A 23,317-nucleotide genomic window follows, 5' to 3' on the forward strand; every position below is an offset into this window, starting at 1 on the left:
AAAAACATGGTTTACCCCTCGTAAGGCCTTAACTGTTTTTATGTAAGTTATTGAATTTTAACTTGTTAAAGGTTGCCAGGAGTGCAGAATGTTTATAGTTATTTTACAAAAATAAAAAGATTTTTTTTAAATAATTGAAAACTTCTAGATAGATGATTGTAGTTTTGAATAAAACTTTATATAGTACATCAAACATGAGTTGATTGAATATTATTATCATTATTATGTTTTAACTTATATATTCCAGTCATAAAGTTGTAAATAATATATATTTTGTTAACAAGTAAGTTTGTATACAAGAAAAAGTTATAGTTTAAATTTTCAATTTCTACACTGGTGGCTTTTAAGCTGAAAATTACATTACAGGCACATCCTTTAAATTTATTTACAATATTAAAAAAAACATTAAAAGCTTAATTTGTTTATATCATTGGTACATTATCATAAAAGTTTACCAAACACTAACATACTTTCAGATAAATATAAATCATTAAAACAAGCATGACAAGGTACAATAAATACAGAAAGTTTCAGATCCCAGAAGGGTGGCTTGACTATTCAAAAATGGGCAGTTTGGTGGAAAATTCAAAAATAATCCCGCTCAGAGTCCCGTTGAAATCCGAGTTCAAAGACCTCAGGTATTCAGAAAAGTTTAGCGTCCAGGACGCAATTGACATGGTCGAGGACAAGAACCACCTGGTTGGTATGGTGATCAACTTGTGCTTCACCGACAAGTACTATGATGTCACAGACTTCACTAAAGAGGGAGCAGCGGTAAAAAAGATCAAGGTGCCAGGGCATCACGTGCCTGAGGAGAAATATGTGAAAGAGTTCTGTGACATCATAGAACAGTTTGAAAGGGAGAATGAGAAGAGCCGCAAAGTGGTTCTGGTTCATTGCACACACGGGCTTAACAGAACAGGTTTTTTGATTTGCAGTTATCTGATTAAGGTGAAAGGAGTGGATCCAAAAAAAGCTGTTGAGAGTTTTGAAGAAGCCAGAGGTCACAAGATAAGGAGGCAAAATTATGTAGACGCCTTGCTTGCCATGAAGCCATCTTGTAATGAACTGGAAGAAAAACTTTCCGGCTTGACAATTTGAAACTTTTTGTTTGTTTCAAGTATTAATTTTAGTTCATATGTTACAGTTTATAGTTATACTTGTTTCATAACTTGTTAGTTTTAATTAGCACTGCTTTTTTCTTGTTGGTTTTTTAATCATTTGGAAAGCTCTTTTTTTTTTTATTCACAACTTATTTCATATTTGTTTTTATTTTTTTATATTTTAATCAAAAATTATATTTTTCTCACAATGAACTTATTTTTTTAAAAACAACTACTGTAGATTATAACTTTAAAAATGATAATTATTTTCTTTTGTTCCTGTTATGAGTTTTTGTACCTCTATACTTGTACTATTTTTTGTAATGCATTTAAAAAAAATTCCATTCATTTTCAGCTACATCATCTCAATAACTATGGCATTCCTAACTAGATGACCTTTATTAAACATTTTGATTTCTGTACAAATGGTTCATAGTAAAAATAAAATTTTCAGAAATTATTTTGTACTTAAATTTTACCTTAATCAAAACTTTTCTTATTTTTAAAACCTAATTATTGAATTTGTAGTTTACACAAAATAACTTCTTTTTAATTTTATCAAATTATAGATAAAAACTAATGAATTTAGTATAAATGTATTTAAAATGACTAAAAAGGTTTTTGAATCTTTTAAATAACTTTTTGCAGGTTTAATAATTTAAACAAAGAAAAAATTGTAAACAAAACTTTTATACCAACAAAAAAAGTTTATAAAATATAGTAAGTAATATTAGTCAAATAGTTTAGGATTTGAAATTAAAGAAAAAATACTGTTATTTTTTTTTAAGCTTTTATTGCTACTCGTTAAAAGTATGTCTTTTTTTTTTTTAAAGGTAGGCAGCTTAAACTTTTTTTATTCAAAGAGTTTAAAAAACATTGTAATAAGTTAGGGTATTTATTACAAAAATTAACATAGGCTATCATACAAAATCTCTAAGTATAGATTATTTGTCTGTGTTTTTTTTAAAATTTTCATTACAATTTTCTTGAAATAATTGGTCCACATAAACATCATTAAGCTTGATAAAACTTTAATATATATAATAGTAATAATAAAAATAAAACTACTTTATTTATAGTTATTTGCATAAGTTTTTTATTCTCAAAATAAAAAAATCATAGAGTAAATACTTTTTAGTTGGTAACTGCAAAGAATAGATTAATTTTTTAACTTGAACAAAATAAATAGGCTAGTTAACAAACATGTTTGAAAATTATTTTTCAGGAGTATATAATTTAATTCTTATCAAGTAGATCATGTCTTCCAGACTTCTCAGGAAATCCAACTTCTTCAAGTTGCTAGGCAACCAACAAACTTCAGGACTGTCACTGAGGAACCATGACATCAAAAGGAGGATTGTTCTGTCATCATCCGCGCACAATGTTCATAAAGGTTTGCTTTCATATGTAAAAATTGTGTCTATTAACTGTAATATTTTTAGTGTTCTATTCTGAAAAAAGTTTAAATTTAGCTTTATTTTAGTCTTTTTTGAATTATTTTTTAATAATTATTTTGTCTTTCTCTAATTTTAATATTTATAAAATATTTTGTAAATTAACACTCGTTAATCCTAGTATTGACTAACTAAAAAATGTTTTCTGAAATATTTATCTAACACTGAAAAAATGCTCAAAACTCAAAGTATATAAAAACTTCTTGAAGTTTTTTAAACTATTATCTAAACTAATAAAATACATGCCTAGCAATTTCACTTTTAGTTTATATTACTACTAAGAAGAAAAGTGTTTTTTTTACCTAAAACTTTTGTCATATAATTTTTTGAAAAAGTAAGTCTGTACTTGGTAGAAGTTTTTCATCATTTGTTTATATGAAAATAAGTTTACTAAGAGTTTATTGTAAAGAAACACATTTTCACAATATTTTTTTTGGTTACCAGGGAAACAGTACAACGAGGTAACAGTCGGTGTTCCCAAGGAAATATTCGACGGGGAACGAAGGGTGGGTATCTCACCCCAGGGTTGCCAACTTCTCAGTAAAATTGGGTACAAGGTAAAACAGTTCAAGTTTTTTGTGTAATATGATTTAGATTTTATACAAAAGTTTCGGATATTTGATTTAATTTTTAAATTTCTTTTTGATTTCTTCTTCTCAATCAAGTATTATATTTTTAGCTTTAATTAAAAAATGGGTAGTATAACATAAAATTATCAGTGATGACAATATAGTAACATTTTTTAAACTAAACTACTAGTGTTGAAAATAATATACAAACTTAAAAAATACCTATTCACTTATCATCAATCATACTTGCTATACACATTAGCTATTATGGAAACATAATTTATTACTTAGTGAAATTTACTCAGGTAACTTAAAATGTCAATTGAGTTATTAATTAGTGAAACTTAACCAAGTACCTTGCTAAGCGAAAAAAAACATCATACTAACTAAATACACTGTCAATATTTCTACTGTGGTATTAAGTTATAGTTTCTAGTTGATGTGACAACAATACCTTAGTATTATCTTAGTAACAGTAACTTTATTTCACCATGGTAACTGCAACTCAACATATCACCATGACAACAGGTTAATGTTGAATCAGGGGCGGGAGGTGCTGCAAGTTTCACCGATTCAATGTACACTGATATGGGTGGACAAATAGTTGATAAGCAGCAAGCTTACAATTCTGATATTGTTATGAAGGTAAGGAAATTTCAATTTATAAAGTTGGTTTTGTTGACCTTGTTATTTTTTACCTTTCTTCCAAGTATTGTCATATTTTGAATCTTTTTAATTTAAAGCATGATTTATACCAAATATAATCTTAATTAGAGTAAAAATGTTGTTAAAACTCATCATTAATATAAGTTTAAATCAGTACATCACTAGTATAAACAGGATGTTAAAACGTCTGATGTATATATATATTGATGTAACTACCCAAAAAAACACAGGTAAGAGCGCCCCAAACAGCGGAGATGGACTTGCTCAACCCAAACAGCATGCTGTTCAGTTACATATACCCGGCACAGAATCCTGACCTGTTGAAACAGTTAGCTGACAAACAGATGACTGTGTTTGCCATGGACCAGGTACCAAGAGTCACTATCGCCCAGGTTTGTGAAATGTAGTTTAGTTTTATTTGTTTTTGTTATTTTTGTTGTTAATGTGTTTGCTATGGACCAAGTTCCTAGAGTTACTATTGCCACGGGTCAAACTTACTCTATTTTACAATAAAATTATTTATGTACTTAATTAGTAGCTTTGTATTTTTAAGTATTGTATTTGTTATGGACGAAGTACCTAAAGTTACTATTGCACAGTTAAACGTTCATATAATATTAGTATAATAATTAAATTTGGTATTTTTTAAGTATCTTTGTTTCTTAACAATTGTGTTTACTATTGCACAGGTAAAATTTATATTGCTTGATTAATCAATTTATTAGTAGATATACTTTTTATTAATTTATTTGACAGATTGTTTCATATAACTGAAATATTAATATAATTTTTTGATATTCTTATAAGATTACTTGTTGTTTTTTATTACTAAGTTTACTTTCATAAAATAATCTTATACAATCATTATCCTTTTAATCGTTCTTTCTTTTGTTGGTTTTACTGCTATATATTAAGAACATGCTTTGTGTTTATAGTTAATATTTCTACTACCATTCTAAGTTATTTAAAATAAACAAGCGATTAAGACTTAGTTTTGTTTATGTTTAAGATGTTGTTTAAAATTAAATTCAATTAAAATTATGTAGTTTCTGATTTAACTCAATTATTAGTCAAGTTAAATACTTTTAGTAATTGAAAACTAGTTTATATGGTAGTTTGTTAAGTTAAAGAAAATTAATATAATAATTTTTGTGTTACTAAAATAAAAATAGAACTATTTTCTACTTCAAACAATAAATAAACATTTGACCTTTGTTGTTAAGCAAACAACAAAAGTTGATGATAAGTAAAACAAACAAAAACAACATTAGTTATTTTAAATTTTTTTGTTTAACTGCTAAAATAAATAGTTTTCAATTTCTACCATTGCTCTTTGTGTTAAATAGATTATGAACTTGAATATAGTTTACAAAAATAAATGTCTTTGAGATTCATGCCTTCCTATAGTTATTTAAAAATTTAACCTTATCATAAACCTTGTAAATAATAATAATGTATGTTTGTGTATAATATCAATTGGGTTTTAAATTTAATACTATATAGTACTTCAATAATAGTTATCTTATTAGTTTGATATAGTCTAACGTGATATGACAAATAGTGTTTAATCAATTGTTAATTTTTTAAATTTTGCGAATAATAGTATTTAAAACTATTTGACACTTGAAAAATTCAAATATTATAACTGTATAAGTATCAATAAGTAAACTTTATTAATATATCAAATAAATTATTTATTATTAAAAAAACAAGCAATTGTAATGTTTCACCGCAAAGCGGATTTTTTAATTGCAAATCTAATTCAAACAGAGTTAAGAAATGTTATTATATTTAATATTATGTTATATATTATTGAATATATTCTATCTGAATAAGATTTAAAATTTTAACATTAAAACATTGTAATAGTTTTTCTTCAATAACAACTTATTAATTTTCTACCTTCCCTGTGGATCGATTGTCCAATATTTATCAAACACAATTGAAACGTGTGTCCTTGCAAGCTTGTTTGTTTAACATTTTCAACACTCGGTGGCGCTATCAACTACGTGTTAATCATTAAACTTATCGAATTGGCGGTTAAAACTTGTTAATATTACTACTATTACCCTTTTTAAAGTATTTATAGTTTGTTTTTACAATAAGGTTTTAAGTTTTTATTAATAACACTAAATATTTTCAGTACTTTTTATGTGAAGTTCCATGTTAAATCTTACTTACTTCTGAATTTTCAATATTTTTGACTTTCGAACTATTAAACACTGCATTTTAGTACGTTTCAGTTGCTGTATTTAATATCCGAGTCAATTGACTTCAGATAAAAATTTATAAATGTTACATATAATTTCATTTTCATAATATTGTTGTTAATATGTTAAGGCCGCTACTGCTTATACTACTGCTCTCAGTTGAAAGTTTTACCCTACAAATTAGTTTTTGCTTTGAAACATATTAAAACGTTTGAAAAGCAAATCAGTACAACTTTTTTTTGAAGGGCAGTATTTATAATTTTTTGGCTAATAACACATAAAAAAAGTAGTGAATGTGAGCGAATGAAATTAAAATATTCCAAGATAAATATCATAATTTTACTTTAAACATTACTAAGATGCCCATTGTGACCCGTAAAACAAAAAATTTTTACCCTTATTAAAAAATGTTTTATTTATGAACATTAGTATACATATACCATCAGTAGTAAAAATAAATTTTAAAACTAAAATACCTTTATAGCTGTTTTATTTATGCATTCATGCTTACTGCTGTTTATCAAAAATAAATAACTTTTTTTAATAATTTACTTAAAATCACTTTGAGTTTAATATCCTTATATCTTATCATTTTAGTTTAGTGTGTTGATACTTTAATTTTATAAACTTTTGTCAATATACGATAGTCATAGATATATACAATGTGCGAGCTTTCAAGATTGCCATAAAGTATGAATTTCAATAAATAGATAAATAAAGGTGTTTAAATCTAACTGACACTCAAAGTTTTGTCTTCAATAACAAACCTACCTTTATATTTATATATATATACTATTTACTTTAATACAATAACTAACAGTCAGATCAATTAATAGTTTTTTCAACTTAACTTATTTTATAATTGACAGGCATTCGACGTGTTGTCTTCAATGGCGAACATATCAGGATACAAAGCAGTTGTGCTGGCAGCTAACGAGTTCGGAAGATTTTTCACAGGTCAGATCACCGCAGCCGGAAAAGTTCCTCCTGCGAAAGTATGTTTAAATTGTCATGTTCCTAAAAAAAGTCGTACGTTTGTCGTGCGAAAGTTATTTGAGTTCCACAACATTTTAATCAAAAAAAAAAATTTTAAGCTTATTTGTAGACATTTTAAAAACTGTTTAAAGTTTTAATTTGTGTATTAAATTCAATATGTTGATGCATTTAAGTGTTTTTTTAACACTTCAATGTTAAAATGCTAAAATTAGCTGCTATATATAGTATGTTTATATACCATATTTAAGCGCTATAAACAATTTTAATGAAAATTATTAACTTGTAAATAAAAGATCACCTTGTTACCTAACTCTGTAAAAATAAATAACTATCAAATGTCTAACATTGTATTATTTCGAGAAGTATTGTTATGATTTTAAGTAATTTATGATTAAAAAATGTCAATAAATCATAAAGGGGTCAATTATTTAACAGTAACTTTTTAAACATACATTTATTATGTAGTATTTAAAATGTTCTTTGGCTCTTTTAATCATTTTCATTTGAATGAACTAACTAAATTTTCATACTTACTTTTTGTAAATTAATTTAGTATATCTTAAATCTTTAAACAATAACTAGCAGTTGATTTTTTTTTTCAACTAAACTTTAAAAATTACCATTTTAAGAAGTATAAGCTTTTAGTGCTTTTTTTTTTGTTTTTTTGTTTTGAAATCTTTTTAGCAAACTTTTAGTAACGGTTAGCAAAGTTTTAACTGGTCAGTAAACTTCTACAAACATTAATTTTTTACAACGCGTCAACACAAACAAAACAAATATTTGACTTCTGCATTCAAAATTTGTGCAATCCAAATTTGTTTGTGTTCCATTCGATATCCAAGTTAAACTGTATACTTAAAAAGTAATTGAAACATATGAAATATATATGCTGTTTGAAATTTTAGTATGTATTTAAACTGTAATACTACTTCTAAAAAGAAATTTATGCAGTTTTTGACAAGAACAACAGTGCAATGACTAATACTATAGTTGTTTGTAAAGTAACCTTAGTTTACATAAAAATGTGTTCAAAATGTTGTTATTATTTATAAGAAATACTAGTGAGGTTTGTAACCTTTAGAGTTTTGTAAATTCTTCTAGTTTTCAAAGTTAAAAGAAATATAAGGATTGTAAAGAGTATTGGTTTTTAATATTTTTTTATATTATGTTATTAAACATGTAAAAAAGTTTTTAGCAAAAATAGTAAGGTTATTATTTAACAAATATTGTTTTACCAACTTACACTGTAGCTTATTTTAAGTTAGCAAAAAAAAAAGCTTCATTAGTATCGTATAACTTAATGCTTCTTTAAAATTTTTATAAAAAATATAATTATTTTAAAGTTTGGTTTTCATACCATCTTATAAATTTTTATACTTGGTCAGCTAGCTGTGTATACATTGATTTACAGTATTTTATACAAACATACTAAGTAATTAAATTTTTACAAATACTATTTGTGTATAAAACTATTTATGTCAAAAAGTAGTAATTTATTTTCTTAATCAGACCCTGAACAGTATCTAGTACAGGGTTTACCAAAGTGGGCTAAGTGGCCTCCTTGGGGGCCATGACAGGTATTCAGGGGGCCACGAGCAGCAAAGGGGCCACTATTACAATGAGCTCATATTTTTTTGGGGGACATAGCTTTTTTGATTTTTTTAAAGGGGGCCATTTGAAAAAAAGTTTGGGAAACCCTGATCTAATATTTAAGTATTTTATTTTTCAGACATTTGCTAATAATATAATAAAAATAACACCTTAGAAAAATAAACCTTATTTACAACATGTATAAAATTTTCTACACCAAGGTAAAACAGACAAAAAAATTGTAGAAAGAATTATTTATCATACAAAATAAACATTGTTTTTTTTGTCATCATACTCTGATCAGCGAATCATCATTATGTTCCTAGAACTTATTTTACTATAAATTATAAAAAAAACTACTAGAAAAAAAAACTATGTGTAAATACACTCAATACTTTGATTAGTGCTTGCTATAATTTTTGACTGCTCTTAAATTCTTGTTTGTTTTAAATTTGTACATTTGAAAGTAAATGTATAGTTCGAAAGCTGTTATTAAAAAAGATGCAGCGTTGTGAGACTTTTTAAACCAAGTATATTAAGTATTACACGTTTACTAATACGTGCATTGACTTGTCTGCATAGGTTCTTGTAAATTCTGTTTAATATACTGTAAAGTTTCATGTGTTATACTGATTATTGATTATTATACTTTTACAACTTAATATTCTCGCACCAGATCTTGACCAACGATTTCTCGTACAGTTTTTTCATTATACAAAATGGTCAACTAAAACATTTAGAAATAATAATTAATGTTCAATAATTTTTTTTTAGGAAATTTTGATGTTCTCAACATATAACTTAATTCACATAAATTTAAATTATTTGTAGTTTGTTTCATTATTGTTTTACTACAGATTTACAATCTGAAAACCCGCTTTGAGATGAAACAGTTTGATTGTTTCTTAGAACAATAATTTTTTTAATCAAGTTCTAACACAACAGATCAAAAAAATAACAGAATAAATTAACAGATCAAATTAATGTTAGTAAATTTCCAGATCCTGATCAACGGAGGAGGAGTAGCAGGATTGGCAGCAGCTGGAGCAGCAAAGTCGATGGGAGCAGTTGTGAGAGGGTTTGATATCAGGGAAGCTGCATTGGAGCAATTTAAATCACTGGGCGCCGAACCATTGAGAGTTAGTTGGTTTTGTTTGTTGTAAGTTGTGAGGGGTTTTGATATCAGGGAAGCAGCATTGGAGCAATTTAAATCACTGGGAGCCGAACCATTGAGAGTTAGTTGATTTTGTTTGTTGTAAGTAGTGAGAGGGTTTGATATCAGGGAAGCTGCATTGGAGCAATTTAAATCACTGGGAGCCGAACCATTGAGAGTTAGTTGGTTTTGTTTGTTGTAAGTTGTGAGGGGTTTTGATATCAGGGAAGCAGCATTGGAGCAATTTAAATCACTGGGAGCCGAACCATTGAGAGTTAGTTGATTTTGTTTGTTGTAAGTTGTGAGGGGGTTTGATATCAGGGAAGCCGCATTGGAGCAATTTAAATCACTGGGAGCCGAACCATTGAGAGTTAGTTGGTTTTGTTTGTTGTAAGTAGTGAGAGGGTTTGATATCAGGGAAGCTGCATTGGAGCAATTTAAATCACTGGGAGCCGAACCATTGAGAGTTAGTTGGTTTTGTTTGTTGTAAGTTGTGAGGTGGTTTGATATCAGGGAAGCCGCATTGGAGCAATTTAAATCACTGGGAGCCGAACCATTGAGAGTTAGTTTTAAGTGTTTGTTGTTAATACGATTTTCAAATTAGGAAATTAAATTTAGAAAATTGAGACCGTCGGAAGTTTTTTCATCATGTATGTTGCATCTTTGTAGTCAGAAGTTTTGCTCTTACGGTAAAAGCATATCAGTAAATTTTAAGAATTATTTAAAACCAAGTAAGCAATTATTAGATAACTAAGTGAATCAAACTCGTGTTTATTTGTAAAAAAACAATTAAAAGAAAGATGTAGGTATACAAATTAGCTTAAGTAAGATGTAATTCTAGCTATCATCAGACGAACCAGGTTGATATTACGTAGCATGTTACGTTATGTTTAGTAACGTGTTAAGTAGCTTACCTTCTTTAAAACGGGAGTTAGTAATCAGGTTGATATTTAGTAGCACTTTAGGGAAATTCCCCATATTCGAAACATGTTTAAATTGATGAATCAGGAGAGGGTAGTGGTGGTTAAGGTAAATTCCCTAAATAGTTACTAATTTTTAGGTGCCAATAGACGAATCAGGGGAGGGAAGCGGAGGTTACGGCAAGGAGATGTCGGAGGAGTACAAGAAGGCTCAGAACGAGTTGTTTTTGAAGCAGGCGTCGGAAGTCGACATCATAATCACTTCTGCCCTCATTCCCGGTTTGTTGTTTATTGTGGTATATATATTTTTTTTTTAATTGTTTTTTATTTATTTTATACAAAATGTTCACTTCTGCCCTCATTCCCGGTTAGAAACTGATGTAAAGTAAAGTAGCCTGCCAGCTAGGTACGCTTTTTGAACACAGCGCCAAAATGCGTACCCAACTGGCAGTGCGTACCTAGGAAGTTTTAGTTTTCACCAGCATTTAGCCTAATACAAACATGTTAAAAGCCACTAAAGTTTACAAATAACTAATAACAAAAAAATTTCTAAAAACAATAAGGTTCAGCTTTAATTAATTTTGTTAAAAAAATATTTTAACAAATACTTTATGTTTTCAATGATAGAGTATCTGGTGTATTTTCATTTTTTTATACACAAACTTTACGCTCTAGTCTTAAATCAGTTAATATTTTAAGGTGGGCTCTCAAACACCAAACTTTATATTTACTTTTTGTTTAAAGAGTAACATTAGAATTCTAAACTTAATTTCAAGGAGATTATACAAACAGTTTATCTGAAAATAGAATTTTTATTAAAAATAATTTATTTAAACTAAATATATCTACTAGAGCTCTTTGCGGCAATGTTTACACTTAGTTGTAAGAAATCTCTGCAGCTGAAACTAGAAATAATTTTGATAACAACAGTGGAAGTACGATCTCTTGGGTACAAATTTTTTGTTTGTTAGAATATCGAGCTTGTTATATTTCTTGTTGTACAAAAAATACCAGTTTTTCATTAGATTTAAAATTATTTGAGTTTAAATATATGTGTGTACAAATGCAATTTATTACCTATAATTGTTTAAAAATATTACATACTGTTTAAAACTGTAATTAAGAAAATATCAATTAAAAGAATATATATAAATTCTACATAATAAAAAATTAAATAGATTTTTAATACCAATATAGTTTTACCATTCTTGAGTACAAATTTTTAACTTTTAAAAATTTAATCAATAAACATGTGAGTTTTTTATGAAATTTGATTTAAAATTAAATGGTACAATCAAGTAAATATGGCTCAAACTTCACCAATTTAAAAATTATCGGACACATGGTTGAATTCGTAAAACGTTAAATCTACTTCCTGCTTTTCGTTTAAGTATATCCTTCAAAGTTATTTTGAAGCTGTAAAAAATAAACTTTAGTAATATTTTTAAAAACATATTGTATAAAGATATAAAAGTATATACAGTAAAAAAGCCTTTTATGAAACATGTTTAATATGTAGTTCATTACAATCTTTTAAATATGTAGTTAACAAGTCTTTATACGTCATTAAGTGTTTATGACATCATAATTTTAATTAACAGCGCACAACATTAGTTCGACCTCACAACTAGAACTACTGTAAAGCAGTACAAGTTGGTTATACTAAGTGTCTGGCTTACTTACACAATTATAAGTATTTTAATGTCTAGGTTTAAAATAAGTACCTGGAAGTTTAAAAAGCCACAAGTATAACACAGTTTTAAATTAACACACCTATTAGTATAAGTAGGCTTGTCTTGTTCTATTTTGACCAATGGAATGTTTCTAATTTTTCAAAAGCCAAATCCTTTACAATTAAAATATTTTCTGTTAATTCTTGAGTAAGTTTTCTTTTATTTTGTGTTTGTTTATTAAATTGAAGTTAACAATAAATATTTGCTTTAGTGAGATTTCGAACAATCGTTAAATTACATTTTATATTTTTTCGAAATGCTCTATTCAAGATGAAAAACACTAATGTTTCAATTCAGTTGCGCATGAAATCAGCACAGGAAAAATAAGGTTTATAAAACTAAAACATGTTACTATCTTGACTCAAGTATATTCTATTTGAATAAGATTTATTCAAGCACTGACGAGGTCTTTGACCGAAACCTAGTTTGTAAAATAAATTTTTGAACAAATAAGTTCATAATTTCTCCTCTAGTAGTTGAGATCTCTTTATTTGTTTTCTTGAAACCAAAACATATAACATATTTTTCTATCTATAAAACGAAATGTTTCTATCAAAATAGTATGTATAAATTTTAATGTTAGTAAACATATACGAGACCTTTTAAGGTTACTGTTACAAAACGCTTTGTGTTGATTTTTTTCTAAAAATTATAACTAATCAAAAGTTATTTTATTGAATAAATAACCAAAAATTTAAGATTATTAAATTTGTGTTAATAGAAAAATAAGATAAGATTTTAAAAATTAGTTTGTAGCAGCACTATTTCATAAATAATATCATTACAGGAAAACTGGGCCGTAAACTCATAACAAAATATGTGGTTGAATACATAAGTTAAAATAAGAATAAACATTATATACTAGAAAAATTATATCAAATATTGTTTTTCAACACCAAAACTGGTCAAGTTATTTCAGAGACAACAAATGCATGAAATAAAATATTCAAATAATAATAGCATTAAAGAGTCTTAACAATTATAGTAAATTGATAACAAATGAGATGGTAGAATGATTTACATATAATTCAGCTAAAATTAATAAGATAGTACAAGTTTTTAAACATTTTTGTTAACAAGAAATCCTTCTCATTACACTTGAGATGTTTGAATGTATGAAACAAAAAACAAATCATTTAATAACTGTTGTTAGTTTTTCATTTGTAACATATTAACAGGAAAACCAGCCCCGAAACTGATAACAACGGAGATGGTGGAATGTATGAAGGAAGGATCGGTTATTGTAGATCTTGCAGCCGAAGCCGGTGGCAACTGCGAAGTTTGCGTGCCTGGAACCATCAATGTTCACAAAGTTGGTTTGTGTTAAAAAAACATATAGTAAGTATACTTAATATTTGAAGTTTGCGTATCTTGTACCATAAACGTCCATAAAGTGAGTTTCTGTTTAAAAATCGATGGTAATTGGTGCTTATTTGCTGTTTAGTCTACATGCCTGTTACTATTGTTCTCATAAGATAATTCTAAAAACTATGTTTTTATAAATACAAGTTTTTTATTACCTTTTAAAACAAAACCTTACAACAAACAAGCCTGTAGTAACTTATAAATAAAAAATATATGTTTGCATGCGTAGCAAAATATGAAAATCAAAATATTTATCAACAGAAAGTGAAAATAATAGGGTACACAGATATCCCATCAATAATAATAATTAATAAAAACTATAAATAAATTACAATAATTATTGTAAAATATTATCAGAGAGTGAAGACAATACGGTAAATTGATATCCCATCAATATAAATCATTATTAAAAACTATAAATGTTCTACAATATTAAGTTCAAGATATTATCAGGGAGTGAAGATAATAGGATACACTGACATTCCATCGAGGCTTCCCACCCAAGCATCAAACTTGTACAGCAACAACTTGGTCAAACTCATAAAAGCAATGTCGCCAGATAAGGAACAGTTTGATTACGTATACAAGGATGACTTCGGTTTCGGTAACATCGATCATGTTGTGAGTTGATTTAATTTGTTGCATATATATTTATATTAATGATAGTTTAATGTACTAAGTTGGTTGTGTTTGCTGAATCACAATTTTGTTAAACGTAAAATAAAAGGTTGATAATGTATGAAAAAAAAATATGTAGACTAGACATTTATATTAAGTCTAAAAACTGTTTTTTAATTGGGTTTGAAAGTACGACTACAAAAGCTTTACTAAAGTATGGTGCTTTAGCATTGAAATATGTATAATTTACTACCTTGATGCTGAGTTAACTACACACATTTGTATGACAATGTTTTTATAATATTAATTGATAACTACATAGTTATGTAAAAACGCAAAACTTAGTTTTATTTATTTCTAAGAATATAAAATAACTCAGTGTATACTTCAAAAGTTAAATATTGTAAGCAATAAAAAACTTAATTTATACTACCCTGATGCTTATATTACTGTTATTTACGTCTCTTTACCGCCACCACTCAGGTACGTGGCAGCTGCGTGGTCAACTCAGGTTCAGTTTCCTTCCCTCCTCCGCAAGTCGACGCTCCTCCTCCGGTGGCTTCTCCTCCGAAACAAGGAGAAGAAAGCAAGGAGGTGGCGATCAGCCCGTTCCAAGTTAAAATGAAGGAAGCGGGACTTGTCACTACCACCGGTTTGAATTTATTAACATTTGAACTTTATCTATTGTATATAGTTGTAAACATTTATGTATTTAAAATAAAAGAGGCGAAACTTGTTTGTTTAGTTACAGAACATACTTATATGTTGTGGTGTTTAAATATAGTACCGCTGGCTTATTGATTTAAATTACTATGCAATTCTGTGCTGACCGATTGAAAACAACTAGTTATTCAGGCCAAACTTAAATAGTTTTAAAAGTATAAAATATATTTCTTGTTGTCTACCAATTAATTAAGTTCAATTCATTCAGTTCAACTATATTAGTGTTACATTTGAAAGACAAATTAAAAGACAAACAAGTTTAATTAAAAAATAAAACTCTATACAGTTTAGACAATCTTTATTGAATATTAAGCCACACTCAAAACTTGAAAATTGTGCATTCTAAATAGATATTAAAACTTATCCGAACAGGACTCGATAACTTTGATAATCATATTGTAAATTATCTATTGTATTTTTTTTTTCTAGTTTTTAGTTTTTATTGTAAAAACTTATTTACAAATGTTTAAAACTTCATTACTAAACAAACAACCAAAATGTTAAATGAACTTTTGATTAGTTGAAACAAGTTGTTTAAACAAATTGTTTCATGTTTTATATTTTCAGGACTCGGTTCCCTGATGGGGCTTGGCTACCTCTCCCCCTCCGTCGGCGTGACGCAGATGATGACCACTTGCGGCATCAGCGTCATAGTCGGTTACCATACCGTCTGGGGCGTCACCCCCGCGCTCCACTCCCCTCTCATGTCGGTCACCAACGCCATCAGTGGGCTGACCGCTTCGGGGGGTTTGTTCCTCATGGGTGGCGGTATGGTTCCACACACAGTTCCACAGGTGAGAAAATAAATTTTTTAGTTAAATTTTCTAAATTAAAAAGCTATTACTCTATACATAAGTTATAAAACTGTATGAATTAAAGTGCTTAATATATAAGAGCTTAATTATTAAAATTACATTTATATTTTTATATATTTTATATTCAACGATTACTGTTTCTCCTAAAAGGATATTCAGAGCTTTCTAAATAACAATATTATTTTAAGTGACAGTATCACAACAATAACTTTTAAAAATAAGAAGCTAACATAGCTTGCACATGTGGTTTACATGAGTTTGTCTACCAGCACAATTAATTTATCAAGCAAACGCACGACACTCTAAACTTTTTTACTTGTAAGCTTACATAGAAACTCACCACATTAGTTCGTATTTGTAAAATATGGGTAACTTCAAACAGACATTAGCAGCAACATCAACATTATTTTTCTCAACAAACATGTTTAGATAAAATTAATTCTTTAAAACAAATTACAAACAGACACTCGCAGCAACTTCCACGTTCATATCATCGATCAACATATTCGGGGGGTTCCTGGTGACCCAACGCATGCTGGACATGTTCAAGAGACCTGGTGACCCGGCTGAGCACAACTACTTGTACGCCATTCCCGCTTCAGTGTTCCTCGGCAGCTACTACTTCGGCAACATGTCAGGAGTTGCTGACCTCCACCAGGTTTATTGATAATTAGATTTTATTTTTCATTTTAATTTACTACTCTATAATGTTAATTGTTAGTTATTTTTGTTTGTATTTATTTTAATTTTACTACTTCGGCAACATGTCCGGTGTTGCTGACCTCCACCAGGTTTATTGATAATTAGATTTTATTTTTCATTTTAATTTACTACTCTATAATGTTAATTGTTAGTTATTTTTGTTTGTATTTATTTTAATTTTACTACTTCGGCAACATGTCCGGTGTTGCTGACCTCCATCAGGTATATTGACAATTGGATTTTATTTTTTATTTTAATTTACTACTCTATAATGTTAATTGTTAGTTATTTTTGTTTGTATTTATTTTAATTTTACTACTTCGGCAACATGTCCGGTGTTGCTGACCTCCACCAGGTTTGTAAATTTTATACAAACAGTAAAAGTTATAGGGATTTGAGGTTGGTAGTTAAGGGTACACGAACGTAGTTCAAATTTAAATTAAGCCAATTAAGTATAACTAACAAAACTACAAAAAATTGAATACTTTATAAGTTTGTTATATCTAAATATTAATTTATTACAAGTATAAATTAACATAAATATTTTAAAAATTTTATTTAACTAAGACTAAAATTAATATTCAAACACATGATTTACTTTGGTTTGTGCTGAGTTGGAAAGTTAAGATTATAACAAATTACTATCGATACTGTTTGACAACAAACATATGGTGTACTTCATAAGCAGTTGTGTTTGGTAGGACATTTAAAACAGCAATAATTATATTAACAAACAAACTTCAAAGATGATGTACTTCATATTTGGTTTATGCTTCCAAGATTTCTAGAATATAAACAATAAAAAATAATAACTTTAATTTGACATTAAAACTCTGCAGATCAGCGGTTTGTGCTGCGTGGGTTCATTATAATATGAAAAAGAAATAAATTAAAACTAAATAAAAACTTGCAATATTATAATATTAAAACTAATCTTCAAACAGATGATGTACTTCATATTTGGTTTATGCTTCCAGGAGCTCTAGAATATAAATTTTAAAAAATAATAACTTTCATAAATAAATAATATAAACAGATGATGTACTTCATCAGCGGTTTGTGCTGCGTAGGAGCGTTGGGAGGATTGTCCAATCAGAAGACGGCTCGCAGCGGAAACGCGCTCGGCATCATCGGCGTCAGCGGTGGTATCGCCGCCACGTTGGGCCAGATAGCGCCATCTACCGACTTGCTCACGCAGATGATCGCCACCATGGCAGTCGGTGGTGTTGCAGGTTTGTTTGATAACTTAAGTATTGGTTGCCAAGTTATGATAGTTAATTTAACTTTAGCTTTAATTAAAAATAGCTTTATATAAAGTAACCATTATAAAAAGCATCTATAAACATAATATTAAAAATTAAAACTTTATTTCGACCCCCGTTTTTAATTTGAAAGTTAATAATTACCAGCAGTTAAAGAATTTTCGATATATACTATTTATGTACTGTCATTTACTAAATTTTAACACCATCAATAAAGATTACCTTCTTTCCAAAAACTAGCTTAAAAAACTGATATGAATTGAAAATACTGACAAACATGAGTGTCAGTGTAATTTTTCTATTTTCGTTTGAAAGGTACCGCCATAGCGAAATCGATAGAGATCACCTCCCTCCCGCAGCTGGTAGCAGCTTTCCACTCATTGGTCGGACTGGCCGCACTCATGACATGCATGAGCGAGTACATGATCGAGTACCCCCACCTAGCGGAGAGCGAGATGGGAAACATGATCAAGCTGGTGGCGTACCTCGGCACTTACATCGGTGGTGTGACATTCACTGGATCGCTTGTGGCATACGGAAAACTTGATGGTTAGTTTTTATTTTTGTTTTAATTAATTATTTTCTTTTCATCTCGGCACTTACATTAGTGTTGCTACATTTTGCTGGGTCACTGGTCGCGTGCAAAAAGTTGTTTGTTGTTAATGTTAAAAATTTGTAAAATTAAACTTATTATTAATTATGATAATGTGTATGTTATGCTTAAGGCTTAGTCACTAACTTTCTCAACTTTTAAAGTCGGGACACAAAAAGTATGTTTTAGAAATGACCTAAATCATTTCTAATGCAGTTTAATTCTTTAAATGATTCTTATTATTACCTTTATTGTATTAAAAAAAACGCGCGGTTATAATATTGTTATAATCTACAGGATCTTTATTTTTTTAGTAAAAGGTCGGATAAGCCGTTAAATTGTTTTACTAAGTTTATTTAATATTTTTAACCGTCAAAATGTTACCAAACAGGCCTTCTCAACTCCGCCCCACTGATGCTGCCCGGCAGGCACGCGATCAACGCGGGATTGTTGTCGGCTGCCTTCCTCCCGATGATTCCCTACATGATGGCCGACACCTCCTACTCAACAGGACTCGCTTGCTTGTCCTCCACTGCTCTGCTCAGTAGCGTCATGGTTTGTAGTTTGTGATTAATATATGTTGTTTATAAAGAACTTAGATTTATAACTACTTACTTAAAGATTAGAGCTAAAACATTGCGCCTGGTTTTTTGTTTTAAACTTTTTAAGCTGATACTTTTATCTTGAAGAGCTATAAGTTAGAGTTTAAATGTATAGTCCTGTTATCTGGTTTTTAAATATAAACTAAACAAGTAATTAAGCTCATGTACTAGTTTATTATAATGAGAAACATAAAGGAAATTGAAATGTACAAAAGTACTTCGACAATCTTATACAAGAAGACTAAGGTTTTACTGATTTATATATGAAATTTATCTTCATGTAATATGTAAACTTTATCATAAATACACACTAACAATCATTTAAGTATATAAAAAACTAGAACTATCGTCAATTAAAATATACATTTATCAATTGTTTCTCAACAGGGATACACCTTAACGGCAGCAATCGGAGGCGCAGACATGCCAGTAGTGATCACTGTGCTCAACTCTTACTCAGGATGGGCATTGTGCGCTGAAGGTTTCCTTTTGAACAACAACTTGTTGACCATTGTCGGTTCATTGATCGGATCTTCCGGTGCCATATTGTCATACATTATGTGTGTGGTGAGTTAGGTTGTATATATTAATTTAATAACTTTTTATATTTTAAATAAGATTTTATTACTGTTCCCTATTTTTGGTATATATGCCCTAACAATAGTTTTATGGTATCCCTGATAGTCTAATTTATTATATATGGTGTGAGTTGTTTTTAAAATGTTTTAAATAAGTTAGTTAGTTGATTCATGAATTTTAAGTTAGTAACGTAATATTATGTGTAGTGAGCTTAGGTTGATATTATTTTAAAATAAAGAATGTAAAATTATTTTTGATGATTTTTCAATCTTTAACAACATCGTTTTAATATTGGAAGTAGATTAATGCTAAATATTGTATCACACGCAATGAATAGATCACTAGCAAATTATTAGGAAGAATTATACAATATATATTTATTTATTTATTTAAATAATTATTCACAATTTCTTGATATTATGTGAAACGTGATATCAGAATATTTGTAATAACTATTATATTCCAAACAGGCAATGAACAGATCCTTGGCAAACGTCATCCTCGGAGGGTTCGGAACTTCGTCCACTGGAGGGGGTAAACCGATGGAAATTGTCGGCGAAGCGACGATTACGAACGTCGACGAGACGAGCCAGATGATCGATGAAGCTCAAAACATCATCATTGTTCCTGGTAAGATTGTTTGGTTAAGTTTGAACAATCACAATTTAGTTTTATTTCGTTAAGATTCGTTGAATAAAAATATTTTAATTAACTGTAACATGAGCTAGTTTTTACTGGTTTGTTCAAATTGAAATATTTTCTTTTTACTGTAACTTGAATTATTTAATTATTTTTTTTTCTATGTTTGCTTAAATATCATCATTGTTCCTGGCTTGTTGAATTTGATGATATATTTATTTTTATCTGGCTGCTTTGATTGAAAATAATTAAATTTACTTTTACATGGGTTAATTTTTCTGATTTGTGTATTTACTTAAAAAGTTTCTTGTATACTGTTAAGTTAAAATTACTACGTTTTGTATACCAAAAAAAAATAAATAAAAAGTTTTAAGTTTGTTTAGAAGCAATTTAAATAGTAAAATTTAACATATTGTTTTCTAGTAGTCAAAACTAGTTCAAATTGAACTAATATTTTATATCAAATACTTCAAGTTGTTTAATAGTTGTAAGTCAGATAGAAACCTACATAGATCTTTAAAAACAAATATTAATATACCAGGATACGGACTGTGTGTTGCCAAGGCTCAGTACCCAATTGCTGATATGGTTGCTAAGCTCGTCAAAAAGGGAAAGAATGTTAGGTTGGTACTCACTACACACATTTCCATTATTTCTTTAAACCATGATAACTCAACAACACTACCTAATTCGACACATCTTACTCTATTTAACTATATTAGTTTTGCTTAGTTACTTGGTTAATTATTTGCTATTTATGACAAGCATATGTCATTATTTAAGTAAAAACAATTATTTAGGTTCGTAATTCACCCAGTGGCAAGTGAATGCCTAGTGATTTGAATCTAATATAATATAAAATAAAAAGTAGGATAAAAATATCCAATACAGATTCGGAATTCACCCAGTAGCAGGAAGAATGCCCGGTCAATTGAACGTGTTATTGGCCGAAGCAGGAGTTCCTTACGACGTTGTGCTTGAAATGGACGAAATTAACGAAGATTTCGAAGGTTGAATATTGATAACATTCAAATAAATAACTTGTAGATTAATTTACAGTGTAGTAATAGTGCATACACTCTATATATTTAATTTGACAAGTTTTTGTTGATGTAAATAATCATGATTGCGTGCTTAAACTAAAATAATTTATTTTTTGTTATTTAAAAAGCTGTGACACACCATTAAGTCAAAATAAATTTTTATAGTATTGTTAAATTATTTTTTAATAAATGCTAAGGCTAGAGCATAACTTGTAATTAATCTAATAAAGTTTTTGAATTGTTTTAAACTTGATATTACCCTTTTAACATCTTTTTCAAGGAGTTTGTGCAGTTAATTGAAGTTAAAACAGCACTTAAAACTGAGTAAAGCTTGTATTTTATTTGTTATCTGGATTTAAGTTTACAGATATCCAGTTGAGCACTGGTCATTGGAGCTAATAATGTACATTTACAATTAAGATGTGTTTCAGATTACTAATTGTTTATATTTTAGATACCGACCTTGTACTGGTGATTGGTGCCAACGACACGGTCAACTCTGCAGCTCAGGAAGATCCAAACTCGATCATTGCAGGAATGCCCGTCCTAGAAGTGTGGAAATCTAAACAAGTTTGTTATAACAGTTTCTTAAATGTAGATAATTCAGAAATAAACTGTTGTGTTAAAAGTTTGAAAATGCAAACAAGTTTATTTATATTGAAATTGTTAACTCTCAGTAGATTTTATATTACTTAATGATTGTACTTGACTTATAGTACATGCGTTATATTTTGAAAACCTTTTTAAACAACATACAACTATTCATTTTTGTGTATCTTAAAACTGTATCAGAATGTAAACTGTATTTTATTTTTTATTAACAAGTTGAAAAGCAAAAGTAAAAGATCACTGTAAAAATAACAACAAAATACCAAATTTAGGACTCTAATCGACATTTTTGTCAAAAATATTTAAGTTGAAGTATTTACTATACATCGAAAATCATAAATGGATTTTTATCTAATTACAATTTTTCTTTCCACTAGGTGGTAGTAATGAAGAGGTCACTGGGTGTCGGTTACGCGGCTGTTGACAACCCCATCTTCTACAAACCCAACGTTTCCATGTTGCTAGGAGACGCCAAGTCGTCGTGCGACGCCCTCAACGCCCACTCTTAAAAACGCCACTTTCGTTCGTGAGAATTTCGCGCCAAAAATATTTTAAATGTCAGATAAATTTGTCCTGGTTGCCAAACGCGCGTGTATGAAAAGCGCTTTTTCGATTTTGTGTTTTGAAAATTACATGCTTTATTTTAATACTTAAATCTCAATTGTTTGAAATATTTTAGTTGACTTTTTTCTTTTTAGTTTGTTATTCTGTTCATTTACCGTCCTTTTGTTAGTCCGTCCATATATCACTTTTCGAAAACTATGCACTTAAAAAATTTACTAATCGGCTGTACACTCTAATTATTTAGAAAAAATCTTACATTTGGTCATTTAAAATATCTGTATCTCGAATGAAAGTGTATATTCATTCAATTTAGTACAAACATTTTAGCTGTGTTCTTAGAAAGTCTTTTTTCTTTTATTTATTTCTTCAAAGTGTGTGTGTTTGGGTTTTAATTAACTTTTTGTTTTCTTGGTATCTGTTGGGATCTGTGTTTAATTATGACGTAATTGTAGGTAAGTAACGCTGCACGTACGAATAGGTATTATGACGTAATAATAGGTAAGCTGCGTACTGTGCTTTTGTTTTTAATCATTATTTCAATCAAGTGTTATTAGTCGAATAAAACAAATATATTATGTTTTTGCTGTACTGTTTTATTGGTGTGCTTTTAAAAATGAAGTTTACTTTAGTTTATATATGGGATACTTATTTTTACGACTACAAAAGTTTATAAGAGAAAGTTTAATGCATAGTAAACTAACTAATAAAATTAATAAGTTTTGCAAACAATTTGTTATCATGCCGTTTTATAAAAAAATATTTGCGTTTTTAGTTACTGAAACATAAAGTTAAGCTTCTTATAAAAATTTT

At 28.6% G+C, this 23,317-nt stretch overlaps 2 protein-coding genes across 2 annotated transcripts; both read left to right on the forward strand.

Annotated features, from left to right (window-relative positions):
• The first annotated feature begins 501 nt into the window (after nucleotides 1-501).
• On the forward strand, nucleotides 502-1,379 carry LOC145832116 (RNA/RNP complex-1-interacting phosphatase-like). Its single transcript, XM_082939472.1, has one exon. The coding sequence runs from the start codon at nucleotides 502-504 to the stop codon at nucleotides 1,099-1,101; it is 600 nt and encodes a 199-aa protein (XP_082795598.1). The 3' UTR covers nucleotides 1,102-1,379.
• A 953-nt stretch (nucleotides 1,380-2,332) lies between these two features.
• LOC145831889 (NAD(P) transhydrogenase, mitochondrial-like) lies at nucleotides 2,333-23,086 on the forward strand. Its single transcript, XM_082939239.1, has 21 exons — nucleotides 2,333-2,496; nucleotides 3,002-3,114; nucleotides 3,655-3,771; nucleotides 4,023-4,184; nucleotides 6,872-6,997; nucleotides 9,590-9,727; nucleotides 10,802-10,940; nucleotides 13,573-13,706; nucleotides 14,213-14,380; nucleotides 14,861-15,029; nucleotides 15,668-15,894; nucleotides 16,379-16,573; nucleotides 17,654-17,849; nucleotides 18,195-18,428; nucleotides 18,863-19,026; nucleotides 19,461-19,640; nucleotides 20,123-20,282; nucleotides 20,833-20,914; nucleotides 21,183-21,301; nucleotides 21,789-21,904; nucleotides 22,321-23,086. Exons 1-21 carry the CDS (start codon nucleotides 2,361-2,363, stop codon nucleotides 22,450-22,452), a joined length of 3,207 nt encoding a protein of 1,068 aa, XP_082795365.1. The 5' UTR covers nucleotides 2,333-2,360; the 3' UTR covers nucleotides 22,453-23,086.
• The last annotated feature ends 231 nt before the right edge of the window (nucleotides 23,087-23,317 follow it).

This window comes from Thalia democratica, chromosome 3, assembly GCF_965202585.1.
Source record: "Thalia democratica chromosome 3, ktThaDemo2.hap1.1, whole genome shotgun sequence".
Taxonomy (NCBI): Eukaryota; Metazoa; Chordata; class Thaliacea; order Salpida; family Salpidae; genus Thalia; species Thalia democratica.

Bases quoted from the DNA above. Each gene is read 5' to 3' on its own strand.
- LOC145831889 (XM_082939239.1), top strand. From the start codon at position 2,361: ATGTCTTCCAGACTTCTCAGGAAATCCAACTTCTTCAAGTTGCTAGGC. The intron at 18,429-18,862 runs GTTAGTTTTTAT...GTTACCAAACAG, and splicing joins GGCATACGGAAAACTTGATG to GCCTTCTCAACTCCGCCCCA. The intron at 21,905-22,320 runs GTTTGTTATAAC...TCTTTCCACTAG, and splicing joins AAGTGTGGAAATCTAAACAA to GTGGTAGTAATGAAGAGGTC.
- LOC145832116 (XM_082939472.1), top strand. From the start codon at position 502: ATGACAAGGTACAATAAATACAGAAAGTTTCAGATCCCAGAAGGGTGG.